This window comes from Chrysemys picta, chromosome 3 (assembly GCF_011386835.1).
Source record: "Chrysemys picta bellii isolate R12L10 chromosome 3, ASM1138683v2, whole genome shotgun sequence".
NCBI lineage: Eukaryota > Metazoa > Chordata > Testudines > Emydidae > Chrysemys > Chrysemys picta.
This window is the reverse complement of record NC_088793.1, coordinates 129,405,678-129,420,235: the sequence shown is the minus strand read 5'-3', so window position 1 is coordinate 129,420,235 and position 14,558 is coordinate 129,405,678. Positions and strand designations below refer to the sequence as shown.

The 14,558-nt window shown below is 44.5% G+C and overlaps 1 protein-coding gene across 4 annotated transcripts in view; it reads left to right on the top strand.

Annotated features, from left to right (window-relative positions):
- LOC135982657 (uncharacterized) overlaps nucleotides 1–11,500 on the top strand; it is a 28,987-nt gene extending 17,487 nt beyond the window's left edge. For 2 of the 4 annotated variants that reach the window (XM_065590493.1, XM_065590495.1), the window contains 2 exons: nucleotides 5,251–5,346; nucleotides 8,013–11,500. In XM_065590493.1, coding sequence (XP_065446565.1) covers nucleotides 5,251–5,346; nucleotides 8,013–8,107 — 191 coding nt within the window. In that variant the 3' untranslated portion in view covers nucleotides 8,108–11,500. Of the gene's footprint in view, nucleotides 1–337; nucleotides 1,380–5,250; nucleotides 5,347–8,012 lie in introns of those variants that run through there. The other 2 variants (XR_010600164.1, XR_010600166.1) reach the window with 2 other exon arrangements.
- The last annotated feature ends 3,058 nt before the right edge of the window (nucleotides 11,501–14,558 follow it).

Below are 14,558 nucleotides of genomic sequence, written 5' to 3'. Positions count from 1 at the left end.
GGGTGGGCCTGGGTTCACGTATAAGTCAGTGCTGGAGTGACACACTAAGGATAGCCCATTTGGGGACTGCTAGAAGCAGACTTTGATAATACCCCAGAAGGGGGGAGAACTTTAATGTGACTTAGCTGGAGGGCTAAACCATGAAGAAGAAAGTGGTGCAGATCCTGGTGCATGAGAGGCCAAACAGTAAAGGGAGTCGAACGATGGACTGGATAACTGGAGGAAGGGTGTCAGACCAGCTGGCAGAGCTAATTCCCCATATGAGCCACAAGGAGGCATTGCAGAGCAGTGAGTAGAGCAGCACCTGTCATAGTACCTCCTTGTGTTTTATCTGCAGCTGCTGCCCTAGAGGGGCTCCTCATCCACACCCGCAGGACACCTGAGCCAGATAAGGAGGAGAAAGAAGAGGTCTCAGGATGACATGTTTAGCAAGATCCTGCATGCCAGTGCTGCATCTGACCATGAGCAAAGGGCCTGGAGGGTGAACACTAGAGAAAAGGTCAGGAGTCCCAGCAGGAAAAGGAGACGCAGATGCACCAGGACATCATGGGGCTTCTCCAGCGGCAAACACAGCAGCTGCAGACACTTGTGGACCTACAGGTTCAACAAGCACAGGCTCACTTACCTTTGCAGTCCATGGAGAACTCTATTACACAACCCCTCTAAATGTCCCCCCAACATTCCGTGTGGTATCAGGGTCTGCATCTCCACCCCTACTACTCCACCCTGGGGGACTTTAAGAACCACAGCTTCACATACACTGACCTGTGATAGCCACGGTTGCTGTACATGGACGTGAATGTTCTTTCCCCTCATTAAGTTCTGTTCCATTAATTTATTAAGTTTTTAATGTATTTGCTTTTAAATTGCACAGATTTTTCTTTGCCCTGGTTTTATTACTGAATACAATTCTATTATTAGAAAATAATTAATCTTTATTGGTTCACAACATATGCTGCAGAGTGCCTAGCAGTTCTGAAAGCACCCACTTGTTACTGTACAGCAATGGTCCTCAACCCATGGCCCATTTGCGGTCCAATGAGCACACAGCTGTGGCCTATATGACATCCTCAGGGCCATACAAGTAGTATATATATTGTGTGGATGCAGCCCAAATAACACACAGAGAGCAGCATATGCGTCCCACAATGGTAAATAGGTTAAGAACCACTGCTGTACAGCGACACAATTCATAGGATCAGTGACAAACAGTATAATAATCACAAATGTCCAGCATGCACAAAATTCCACCTTTTCATGTTCTCTGTATATATAAATATCTTCTTGCTGTATGTGCCATTCTATGCATCTGAAGAAGTGGGCTGTACCCCACGAAAGTTTATGCTCTAATAAATTTGTTAGTCTCTAAGATGCCACAAGTACTCCTGTTCAATTGTCATTCTGCACCTGCTGAGCTGGTAGTTGAATCTTTCCTTGGTGCTGTCAAGATGGTCAGTGTGCAGCTTCATGATACAGGAAAAGGGGTAGGCTGGGTACCCCAGGATCACTATTGGCATTTCAACATTGCTAATGAATCTGCTGGTCGGGAAAGTCCCCGACTGTAGCTTTCTGAATAATCCTGTCTTCCTGAAGCACCTTCACTGACCAGCCCACATTGTTGTTGGTGAAGTATCCCCAGTGATCCACCAGTGCTTGTATAACCATAAAAAAGTAGCCCTTTCTGTTGATGTACTTTCTGGAAAGGTGCTTGTCAAGCTGTCTTGCAGTGGCTCAAGAGTATGTGTACCAAACTCAGGGCAGACTGTTAGGAAGCAAGGCACAAACCCCAAACCGGTTCTGAGTTCTATACTTAGATTTCATCAACCAAGTGTCAAGTGTAAACTCCTCAGGCATTATAACAGCCTTATCATGAAGTCACAGACAGTCCCCTTGGGTTCTCTGGTCTATTTTGTCACCTAGGCAAGCTTGCCTTTGTGATAGATGCTCCCTTACACCAAAACTCACAACTATATTCAGGTTACTCCCAATCCCGAAAAAATGGTCACTTAGGCTTTGTCTAGTGGCAACTGAATGACAAAACTTTTGTCATTCAGAGGTGTTAACCCCCAAAAGACAAACGTTTTGCCAATGACAAGAACCGGTGTGAACAGCTATGTGGGTTGCACACTGGTATACCTATCCATGGTGCAGTGCACTGTGCATCGACACAAGCACTCGTGGTGAATACGCGCAGTGTCAATGCAAGGAGCCAAGTATGCACGTGCACAAGCAATATACTAACTGTGGTGACTTTATGCTGACATAACTCGCCTCCACCCACGTTTGTCGTGTACACATGACCTGAGCCTCCAGGTCCTTGTAAGCTAAGCCATTGCCCTTCTGTTTTCTGCAACTGCTTTCCCTGGAATTCTCTCCCCACCTTTTCCTCCCAAAAGAAGAACTTTAAGTCAGTTCTGCCCAGGTGAAAATAACCCCTCTGACATTCAACTAGACTGAATTTCTCTCTTTCACTGAGCTGAGCATTTTGGTTGACTTACCAAGGTTGCTGGAGGAACCGTCCTGTTTCCCCCACCTAATATCCTTATTTATCTCTTGTATCTTTTATGTTCTTTTGTGGCTGTTTACTTGCTGGCTGTAAAAGTATGGAGAGAAGTGTTTCTTAGGATGAGTTCCACTATCATCTGTCACAGTCCACTCTGAAAAGGGAAAAAGTCCCAGATGAAGCATGGCCAGTGTTCTGAATTTAATGGAAGAGGGGTGTGGTCCCCAGCATGCTCCAGCCACAGCGTGGCATCTTTAAACATGGTTGAACTGCAAAGCCAGGCAGCATTCTCTTCTCCAGTCCTCCGAAGGGGGAAACTAGGAAACAGACTGATTGAAGCAGGTGGCCAAAGATGACAAAAACAATGCAACTTTTTATTATAAATCCTCTAAAAGTCAGAGTTTGACGTCAATTGTGACAAAAAGCCTGTTCTAAGGCTGAATCCTCTGCACCTGTGCAAGCCCTGAGTGAATGGGCTTTGCACGGGGGAATTCTCTAGGGGTCTTGGATAGGGTTGCCATGTGTCTCATTTTCAACCGGAACACCGGGTTGAAAAGGAACTCTGGCGGCTCTGGTCAGCACTGCTGACTAGGCCGTTAAAAGTCTAGTTGGCGGCCCAGCAGAGCTAAGGCAGGCTCCCTGCCTGCCGTGGCTCCACGAAGCCCCCGGAAGCAGTGGCATGTCCCCCCTCCAGCTCCTACGCATAGGGGCAACCAAGGGGCTCCACATGCTGCCCCCAGCACCGGCTCTGCAGCTCCCATTGGCCGGGAACCACAGCCCATTGGAGCTGCGGGGGTGGTCCCTGCAGACAGGTCAGTGCACAGAGCCGCCTGGCCTCGCCTCTGCATAAGAGCTGGAGGGGGGACATGCCACTGCTTCCGGAAGCTGCTTGAGGTTAGCACCACCCGGAGCCTGCACCCCGACCCCCTCCCATGCCCCAATCCCCTGCCCCAGCCCTTATCCCCCTCCCACCCTCCAAACCCCTTGGTCCCAGTCTGGAGCACCCTCCTACACCCCAAACCCCTAATCCCCAGACTCACCCCAGAGCCTGCACCCCGAGCTGGAGCCCTCACCCCCTTCCGCACCCCAACCCCTTGAGCCAGCCCAGTGAAAATGAACAAGTGAGTGAGGGTGGGGAGAGTGAGTGACAAAGGGAGAGGGGATGGAGTGAGCGGGGCGGGGCCTCAGAGACGGGGTGGGGCAGGAGGCAAGGGCGTTTGGTTTTGTGCAAGTAAAAAGTTGGCAACCCTAGTCTATACCACCAGTAGTGAGGGGTATAGTGGCTCATCAACAGTGTTAAAAGTGTATGACGTGGGAGTATGGTTGTTTCATACTTTTGGTGGAGGGCAGTGAGGTTGCATGGTCAAAGTAACATTATTTATGTTACTTTACCAAAGCATGGCATCTTTTTTGAGGCTGCTACTTGTCTCTGCAAAGTTTGCACTTTTGCAGCCTAGAGTGACCAGACAGCAAGTGTGAAAAATTGGGACAGGGAGTACAGGGTAATAGGAGCCTATATAAGAAAAAGCCCCCAAAATCGGGACTGTCCCTATAAAATCAGGACATCTGGTCACCCTATTGCAGCCATAACTCTGAGTACTTGTGCTTCTAACTGCCTAATATAGGTGCAAATCAAGTAGTGAAGATCCTGACGCAGTAATATACTTAAGTATGTGCTTAATTTTAACCATGTGAGTAATCCCATTTAAATCAATGGGACTTAAGCACATGGTTAAAGTTAAGCAAGTGCTTTGCTGAATAGGGATGTAACTGCTCACATGCTTGAAGTTAGACATGTGCTTAAGTGCCTTGCTAAATCAGGGACTTATAGCACAAATACTCAATTTGGGCTTGCACTCATTTTGCAAATGCAAATTTTGCAGGTGAGAATTGTGCCTGCAAATAAGGAGATCTCAGACATCTTAAAATATACCCGATTATCTCTTATGGTCCTTTACAGCAGTCAGTCTTAATTTTTTCACTGTTTGCATACCTACTCACTTCTGTGTGGGGAATGGACAACATAATCTAATGAGATAAATCCCTGGTGTGATGATTTTGGTGGTGTTATATTAGTGATGTTTTTGGGCCATTAGCATTTTCATTCTGATTTCTAGGCTTCTATTTTTGCTAAAGTTTTATTAATCAGTTATAATAATCATGCATTTTCTAATAGACTAACATCTAAAGAGGAATAAATAAGGTCTGATTCTTTCTTTGCATCAAGGATTATTACCTGTCAGACAAGAACAAAAGATGAAAAAGCTAGAATACCACTATTTTTCGCTATCTTTTGTTTTATACATAGATTGTATTTGTTTATGTTTGATTTGTTGGATTAATTTGGCATTCTATTATTTATTTATCCCTCTATTTTTAATTTTTAATTTTTGCACCAAAATCAGTAGAACTAAAACACTTCATTGTTGCTGGGAAAAATTACCACATATTTAAAGCACCCTGTTAATACACTGCTGCAAACTAGGAGAGGGACTGCCTGAGGGGAATAATGCTTTACTAGGCCATGCTACCTCTGCCATCTGAGAGGACCAACTAAAGCAAGTGGGGCTTTGCCAGTCTGCACTTCCAGTGCCATCTGAAAAGAGCGGCCTGAGGGAACCAAGGCTTTGTTGGCCCAAGCTGTCTTCACTCATAAAAAGCAGCTGCCTGAGGGCAATAGGGATGGGAGAACTAACTCCTCCAGAGGCAGGCAAACCTAACACTTATCAACCTTTTCCTTCTGTTAGAACGGACTACAAACCAGCTGACCTACATTTCTGCTACAGCCAATGTCAGTGGATCTGTAAATGCACTCCTGCTTGCCTACAAGGGTACATCTCAAGGTAAGGGGACAATCAGCCCCAAAGTAGGTGTTCGGTTTCCAAAGGTAAAGATGTGTCTTTGGCGCAATCAAAAAAAATGAATGTTTACACAAAATGGAGGGAGGGTAAGTTGCAGCACAATTGGGTAGGCAAGAGTTAGTGTTCTGAAAATCGTGCAGGTCTACAGTAAAGAAATCTGAACTCTTGAAGGTCTTGAGTTTAATAAGTAATGCTGTCACGCAGTATATCAGACAAAGATGACCCTGTTAACTATATCTGCAGTCCCTTGTATCCACTCATGTCCCTTGGGGCTTATCTTCACTAGCCTGCTAAATCAGCACCGCTGCATCGATTTAGCACATCTGGTGAAGATGGGCTATTTCAATGGGAGCACACCCTCCCGTCGCTGTAATTAATCCACCTCAATAACAGATGGAAGTTAAGTTGGCGGGAGAGTGTCTCCCGCCGACATAGCACAGTGTAGACACCACGTTAAGTCATCGTAAGTTGTGTCACTCAGGGAGGTGACTTTTTCATACCCCTGAGCGACGAAACTTACATCTACTTAAGCGATAGTGTAGACCTGGCCTTGGCGTACCGCATGTAAGGTTCACAAACGATACCCCTGTCAATTGCCCTGCCCACCTCTCTATTCTCTCACCATCCCTACAATTATGGTGATATGGCTAGTTCCCAAAATGTTTCTTATTAAACATTTATATAATTTAATACAAACATTTCTATTATTATTTGGTTTAGTGAACCCCCACCCACGTGCCCTATATTTTCTGCCTTAAAACTACCTTATAATGTTCTTTTAATAGACTGGTGTTACAAATTAAAACAATCTTTCTTAACCCTTACTTATGGAAATACTAAAGCTGTAACCCTCACTTTAACTCAGTTTGGTAACTCAGTAACCTGCTGTTAGGGAGTGTTTACCTTAGTTGAAAGTGTGTTGCAAACAAATTATTGGTTGGGATACCTGTACAGCACCTTACATCCTCACACAATAGCTGTCCCAGCTGCTTTACAAGTACTGGTAGTACTGTCTGGTTGCAGTTTTTTAGAAGAGGTCCTTAGCTCAGATCCAGCTAAAACAGTTCAGTCTACCATGGCTTCTCCCCAGGGTGAATGAAAAGCCACATGCACAGTAACTGCATTAGTTGGGCAAGTCTTCCTAACTTCATCCCACAATGCAATGTTACACATACATCAATCTCTCAAAAGCCCATGCTCCAAGCAACACGTTGGGACAGGTGCTTCAGGAATCCCTTAATGCTCTGGTACTGGTACAGCCCAGTTGTTCTGTGCATTGACGTACCAAAAAAGCTGTAAGACTCAGCACAGCTGGTTGGAGGCACTAGACCAGTGTTTCCTGGCTGGCGATCCCTTATTTGAAGCCAGAAAAATTGTGTATCTCCCTTACATTTACTATAAAAGTAAGAGTAAAATATGTACCAGTGGTAACTGATAAGCCTATATACATTATCTCTCTGTGTGTGTGTATATGTTGAGAGGTTGACAGAGAATACTTGACCTTGAATGGTAAGGGTGTGCAGGGAGTGGAGGAGCAAGATTTTCTTTGCTTTATATTGTAGTAACGTTTTCAATGCCTCATGACACCCTGATTGCCTTTCATGACCTTGGGGATGGTGACCGACCTACTGAGAAACACTGCAGTAGACCAGTGCAAAGGCAACTGAATGAACAAACTGCTTCATGCAATGTCCCTATTATGGCTTCCTCAGTACCTTAACCCATGTGTAGGATAAATATAAAATTAAAGAATTAGAGTTAGCTTATGTTTTGTTAAGAAAATAACATATTTGCTTGATAGTTTGTGGGTAGTAGGGAGAAGGCCCCAATCAGCAAGTAAAAGAAGGCCATGAGAATAATAAGTAGTATTACTTGTAGTGTAGGAAGGATGTATGGTTCCAAAATAACTAAAGTTAAGAGTGGCAGTAAAAAGACAAACTGTCTTAAAAGAAACAAGCTCAAACCTTCCCATGGTTCTGCTGGTAAGCAAGGAGTCCATGGAGAAGATAAGAAAGGAAAGGCCTTGGGAAGAAGCTGTAAATCTTTTTTGGATTAAGCCTGGAAATAAGGGTGAATTGTCTCAAATTGTTTTTTAGAGGAAATCAGTAATTGGCAATGACATCACTTTTTATACCTTTTAACAGACAAGCGAACTCTTAAAAGGGTTCATTAATGTGGTATGAGTGTGGATTTCAGGAACTGTATAGCTATCCTCTTGGCAGTGGAGCAATTGTGGTGGATGTGAAGTTTAAGGATTTCAGTCATTTTTTGTCCCCCGGAAGCAATCGATGTAATTGTCAAGTGTGTGGTTTTGTCTGCTGGGGGCGGGGGAGCGGTGTCCAGTCAGATGATTCTTTTTTTCTTATGACTGTCAGTGGGAACATGGTAGTTGTGGGTGGTGTCATCTTTATTATGGAAGAATTCTTTGAAGTGGAGTTGGCAAAAAAATTCTTTTAGTTCTCCACATGTTAGTATGATATCAGGTTCTATGGTGAGGTAGAAGTTCATTGTTCAGTTCCTTGGGGAGTACAGATAATTCAGCTCTGGTTAGGGGTAGTCTTGATAAATTGATGATGTTGGGGTGTTGTGTAGTGCCCATGTGGTGGGTCCTGGTGTCATGATTTGAGTTGTGTTTGGTGTGCCAACAGATCTACTGAAGGAGATCCAGACAGGGTGTTCAACAGTCAGTGGTGCTGGAACTAGAGGTACTAGGGGTGCTGCCAGACCCTCTGGCTTGAAGTAGTAATAACAAACCCCAAATACGTGGTTTCCATCATCAGCACCCCTGCTATAACAAATTGTTCCAGTACCCCTGGACACAGTACACAATTATTACCCATTCTTATTATTATGACATCTTGTTGGGGTATGAAGGTAACAACACTGAGTTTCCAGAAACCTTACAAAGAACAGTACTAGAGTGTCTTCATGATAACAAATCAGCAGGCCACCTGGGGTATGAAAAGAAACTGACCCAGGTATCTGACATATTTTTTGGCTGGGCATGGCTGCAGATGTTAAAGATTGCGTTCTTTCCTGTCAAGAAAGGAAAGTGCTAGCAAGAAGAAGCAAAACTCCTTTAACGGAAATGCCCCAACCTAGTAAGCCCTGGGAGTTCATACAGATTGACTTGAAAGGCCCACTATCACAAACACCAGCTGGAAATTGATATTTGTATGTGGTGGTGCAACCACTGAAGGTTAGAAGGACTGAGACAGTTATGGATGCATTACTGAAACACGTAGCGCTGCAGTTCAATCCACCAAGCTGCACCTGCAGTGATCAGGGGAAGGAATATGAATGACTGTCATTACACAAGGTTTGTCAACAGCTCCAGATAACCAAGCTGAGGACCAATGTTGCCCATCCTGCAAGTAATGGGGGAGTGGAGAGACTAAACCGCACCTTTGGTTCTGTGCTTAGAATCTTACTCAGTTAAGACCAACTGGACTGAGATACAGTGTCACCTTTTGTCGTCTTTGCATATAACACCAGCGGACACTCAAATATCCATTACTCTCCTAATGAAAATTATTTTTAGACTCTGCAAACCCATGCTTCCTGTGACTTGATGGTCAGGCAGCAAGAATTGGCAAAGCCCCCTGCACCTAAAAAGATGGGCAACATGAAGGAATCTAATATCAGTGACCTGAGGACAGCATTCCAGAAGATAAAGGAACAGATGAGTTGGAAGCAGCCATGTCAGGAAAAGGGACAATAGTGTGCCCATCCAGGAAGGAGAGATGGTGCAGCTACACAACTGGAAAAAGCAGCCTGGAAAAAAAAATCCAGATTTACTTCTTTTTGAAGGGGACCTTACACAGTGGTTAAGAAACTAAACAACTTATCCTGGCCGAAACAGAAAGCAAGAGCTCATCCCTTTGTAGTGCATCAAGAGCTGCTGCACAGATTCATTGAATGAAAGGGGAGGGCAAACAATGATGATGCTCAACAACTATCCCAGAGAGATGCTGAAGAGGATTTGGAGGTACCTCAGCAGGTTCCTGTGGCTCGTAGTAGGAGACCAGTCATGGAAGAGGAATTGTCAGGGTTCTCTTGGGACCTCAACACAGTGCCATCTTCAACAGACAGTCTATCTACAACAAATAGGCCTCACCTAGAGGACATGAATCCTGCATTCGCTGATAATCTAGATCCAACTATGAGTTATGTGTCCATGAGTGAATATAATACTCGAGGGGGCAGACAAACATGGAAACCTGTGTGTATGGCAGACTTCCTATATTCCTAGAAGTTACTGTTTAAATTCTTATTTAACTAGAGTGGGGGGAAATTGCAATGATTAGTGTAGACAGCTCCATGGTGCTATAATTTTATCATACTGTTAAATTGTTTTCTTGTATGTTGCTGCTCTGACCTGGGGGGTTAGCAGGAAGTGCCTTGAAGTGTCCCAATAAATCTCTGTGATTCTATAAGACAGTGTTACAATATCTATTGACAAACATATATCTAATAGGGTACATGGGATGGCAAGGTAACAGGGCAAATTTAAGACTGCATGGGCTATCTTCACTGTAAATGCCCATACTTTCCAGTGTGGGGTTTTCATTTTGTTTTTTTAAGTGTAAACTTAACTTAGAATTTCCAAGCTTTCTAATTATTTTTTAACTATAGTATTCCTTTTTAAGGGTTTTAACAGTCACTTTTACTCCATTTAATATGTATTCACAACCCTTCCCTCTTAAGAAGGTGTTTGTCTGTGAATTTCCTTTGGTTCTTTCAACCCCTTTTAAACAAATTGCTCCGTGACACTTTGAAAGATGGAATGTATTTCTCTTTACACTTGTGAAGTTTTAATGTAATTTAAACCATTTTGGGAGACCTTGTGGGCCTTATTTTCTCTACAGGGGTCTATGAAAAGTTTATAAGCTCTGCAGGATTCCATGTGAACTGTGATGTTCCTAATTGACACAGGAGGCCGTTGCGAGATTATAAATGTGGTTGGAGTCTACGCATACATATTTCATTGTCTCTACAGGGGTCTCCATGGGACTTGTGAGCTCTGCAGGATTCTTGTGGGACTTGCAACTATGGGATTCCGGGGGAACCAGAAACATACTGGCAGCTTTGAGGGGATAGGAGAAAGGAGGGAGGAGAACAAGACCCCAAGAGGAGCCTCTTTTGAGAGATCAGAAATGAGAAGTGGGGCTTTGGTGGGGAGCGGCAAGTGTTGTGCTTTGGTGGGGAGAAAGAAAGAAAGGTGAGCAGGAAAGGTCCAGGGCTTTGACTGGGAGAGAGATGTGGAAAGAGCCTAAGGGGATTAAAGGGTCTGGGTGGGGGACTATGGGGACTAAGAGAGGAACAGAAGAATGGGAATATATAAGAGGGCCAGCCACTTCCCAAGCACCCCCTTGTGGCTACAGGTGGCTCTCTGGCACCCTTCCTCAGTTTCCCTTCTGGGACTCCAGAATAACTCTACACACAAACTCTTCTCTAGTTCAGCAACACCCCTCTTTGGGACTGACTTTATTACAATAACAAAATCATTCCCCAAACAAAGTTCTCAAATCTCCCTCATGTCCATGTCCTCAGTCTTTCCACTGGAGGGTTTCCCAAGCCCTCCCTCACTGGAGCCATTTTTCCTGATTCAGGATTCCTAGCCTTTCCCATTGGGGTTCTCCCACGCTTTCCCTGCCCGGAGCCTACCTGCTCCCAGCAGTGTCTGTAGTCTTCCTAAATTTCACCCCCAATACCTTACTGTGGTGGTCGGAAAAAAGCAGCAGGGAACATCCTTCCACATAGACTCTGTCTCCTGGTGCCCAGCTGGAAATGTTTTTCAAGAGGGGGACTGAAACTTTTAAAAGGAGGGACAAACACCCCAAAGGTACCCCTCCCCTCTTCCTGCCCATCACATTCATGGCAGCTGAAGCAACAAAGGAAGCATTTGTTGGACTCTGGGAGAATGGGTCCTGATCTATAGGGTTTGGTCAGTAAGACTGCTGAAAGCAAGTGGTGAGAAACTTTGCTTGAATCTGATATAGTTTAAGTTAGGTAATAATAAATGTTTTGTCTATATTTTTCTTGTAACGATTTCTGACTTTTATGCCTCATTACCTGTACTCACTTAAAATCTATCTCTTTGTAGTCAATAAACTTGTTTTATTGTTTTATCTAATCCAGTGTGTTTAAATTGAAGTGTTTGGGTAACTCTGTGACAAATTGTGTGCATATTATTTTCTTAAATGAATAACAGACTTAATATAATCTGTACTGTCCAGGAGAGGGCTGGGCAATACAGGAGATCCATTTCTGGGTGAAAATCTGGGATGGGAGTGGTGTTGGGGTCACCCTGCAGTATAACCAAGCCTGGTGAGAGACAGAGTATAACCCAGCGGTCAGCAACCTTTCAGAAGTGGTGTGCCGAGTCTTCATTTATTCACTCTGATTTAAGGTTTCGCATGTCAGTCATACATTTTAATGTTTTTAGAAAGTCTCTTTCTATAAGTCTATAGTATATTACTAAACTATTGTTGTATGTAAAGTAAATAAGGTTTTGAAAATGTTTAAGAAGCTTCATTTAAAATTAAATTAAAATGCAGAGCCCCTGGACCAGTGGCCAGGACCCAGGCAGTGTGAGTGCCACTGAAAATCAGCTCGCGTGCCGCCTTTGGCACGCGTGCCATGGGTTGCCTACCCCTGGTATAACCCATTTGTGGCTGGCAGGTTGCAGTTGCAAGTCACACCCTGAGTCTTGCATGGTGGAAGGCTGTTTGTGAGTGTGCCTGGTGGGAGCTACTTCAGCAAGGCATTGTAAGGCAGCCAAGGTTGCAGGGGTGACACAGCTGCTCATTAGTCTGGATTGTACCCTGCTATGTCACACCAGCCTCTTAGGTTATGATAGTTGACGGGCGTATATTACACCAGTCTTTTCAACAGTTGCAGTAGCTTCCTATTAATTCTGGGTGTATTTCAAGTATTAATTTTTAGCTAACTCAGAGATCACCTCTCTCCTTGTGAACCACCTTGGCAGTGGAGATGAATTCTCCCTCTGTGGAGAAAGAAGTGGTTCAGGACTATTTGGAAAAGCTGGACGAGCACAAGTTCATGGGGCCGGATGCACTGCATCCAAGGGTGCTAAAGGAGTTGGCGTATGTGATTGCAGAGCCATTGGCCATTATCTTTGAAAACTCATGGCGATCGAGGGAGGTCCTGGATGACAGGAAAAAGGCTAATGTAGTGTCCATCTTTAAAAAAGGGAAGAAGGAGGATCCAGGAAACTACAGGCCAATCAGCCTCACCTCAGTCCCTGGAAAAATCATGGAGCAGGTCCTCAAGGAATCAATTTTGAACCACTTAGAGGAGAGGAAAGTGATCAGGAACAGTAAGCATGGATTCACCAAAGGCAAGTCATGCCTGACTAACCTAATTGCCTTCTATGATGAGATAACTGGCTCTGTGGATGAGGGGAAAGCAGTGGACATGTTATTCCTTGACTTTAGCAAAGCTTTTGATATTGTCTCCCGCAGAATTCTTGCCAGCAAGTTAAAGAAGTATGGGCTGAATGAATGGACTATAAGGTGGACAGAAAGCTAGCTAGATCATCGGGCTCAACGGGTTGTGATCAATGGCTCAATGTCTAGTTGGCAGCCGGTATTAAGCAGAGTGTCCCAAGGGTCGGTCCTGGGGCCGGTTTTGTTCAATATCTTCATTAATGATCTGGAGGATGGCGTGGATTGCACCCTCAGCAAGTTTGCAGATGACACTAAACTGGGAGGAGTGGTAGATATGCTGGAGGGTAGGGCTAGGATACAGAGGGAAGTAGATAAATTAGAGGATTGGGCCAAAAGAAATCTGATGAGGTTCAACAAGGACAAGTGCAGAGTCCTGCACTTAGGACGGAAGAATCCCATGCACTGCTACAGACTAGGGACTGAATGGCTAGGCAGCAGTTCTGCAGAAAAGGACCTAGAGGTTACAGTGGATGAGAAGCTGGATACGAGTCAACGGTGTGCCCTTGTTGCCAAGAAGGCTAATGGCATTTTGGGCTGTATAAGTAGGAGCATTGCCAGCAAATCGAGGGATAAGATCATTCCCCTCTATTCGGCACTGGTGAGGCCTCATCTGGAGTACTGTGTCCAGTTTTGGGCCCCACACTACAAGAAGGATGTGGAAAAATTGGAAAGAGTCCAGCAGAGGGCAACAAAATGGATTAGGGGGCTGGAGCACATGATTTATGGGGAAAGGCTGAGGGAACTGGGATTATTTAGTCTGCAGAAGAGAAGAATGAGGGGGGATTTGATAGCTGCTTTCAACTACCTGAAAGGGGGTTCCAAAGAGGATGGATCTAGACCGTTCTCAGTGATAGCAGATGACAGAACAAGGAGTAATGGTCTCAAGTTGTAGTGGGGGAGGTTTAGGTTGGATATTAGGAAAAACTTTTTCACTGGGAGGGTGGTGAAGCACTGGAATGGGTTACCTAGGGAGGTGGTGGAATCTTCTTCCTTAGAGGTTTTTCAGGTCAGGTTTGACAAAGCCCTGGCTGGGATGATTTAGTTGTGGATTGGTCCTGCTTTGAGCAGGGGGTTGGACTAGATGACATCCTGAGGTCCCTTCCAGCCCACCCCCACATTTAAATATCAGGGACAGAGGAAGGGTATTCTTAATAGATAGCCTGGAACTCTGGAATTTGTTACTTTAGCTGATCAGGCAGCGGCCATGGTTTTGACAGTTAGGACACAGCTCAAGGCCCATCTCTTTTTTCAGGCTTTTGCCTCAGGGAAGTTGGGTAAACTGGTTGGGAAGGGGAAGTAATTGGTCTGAGAGCTTGTCCTTCTTTCTTTTTGTCTTTCATAAGAGATACATTTGTACATGTATTCTTACTACATTATGCACATGCTTTCTGAGGCGACTTGGATAGGGTGCATTTTATAATTCTAAAAATAAACAAGTACATGTAATGACACTGTACAACCCCAGTGTATGTAACGAGAGCTCAACTCTTCAGAGAGAAGGAAAGTGCAGCTGACATGCACAGGAGTCTCCACTTGATTTTCATAAAATACTATGCAAATGGAAGAAAGCACTTGCCAAAGAAACAGATGAAGATACATTCCTCAGGGATTTCTTTGTGACAGGACTTCAGAACCTGTCAGGGAGTGGTATTCAAAGTTTAGAGGCAGAATCCATTAAGCAATAATAATTCCCTTCTCTACAGGGCTTGCAGCTCACAGATG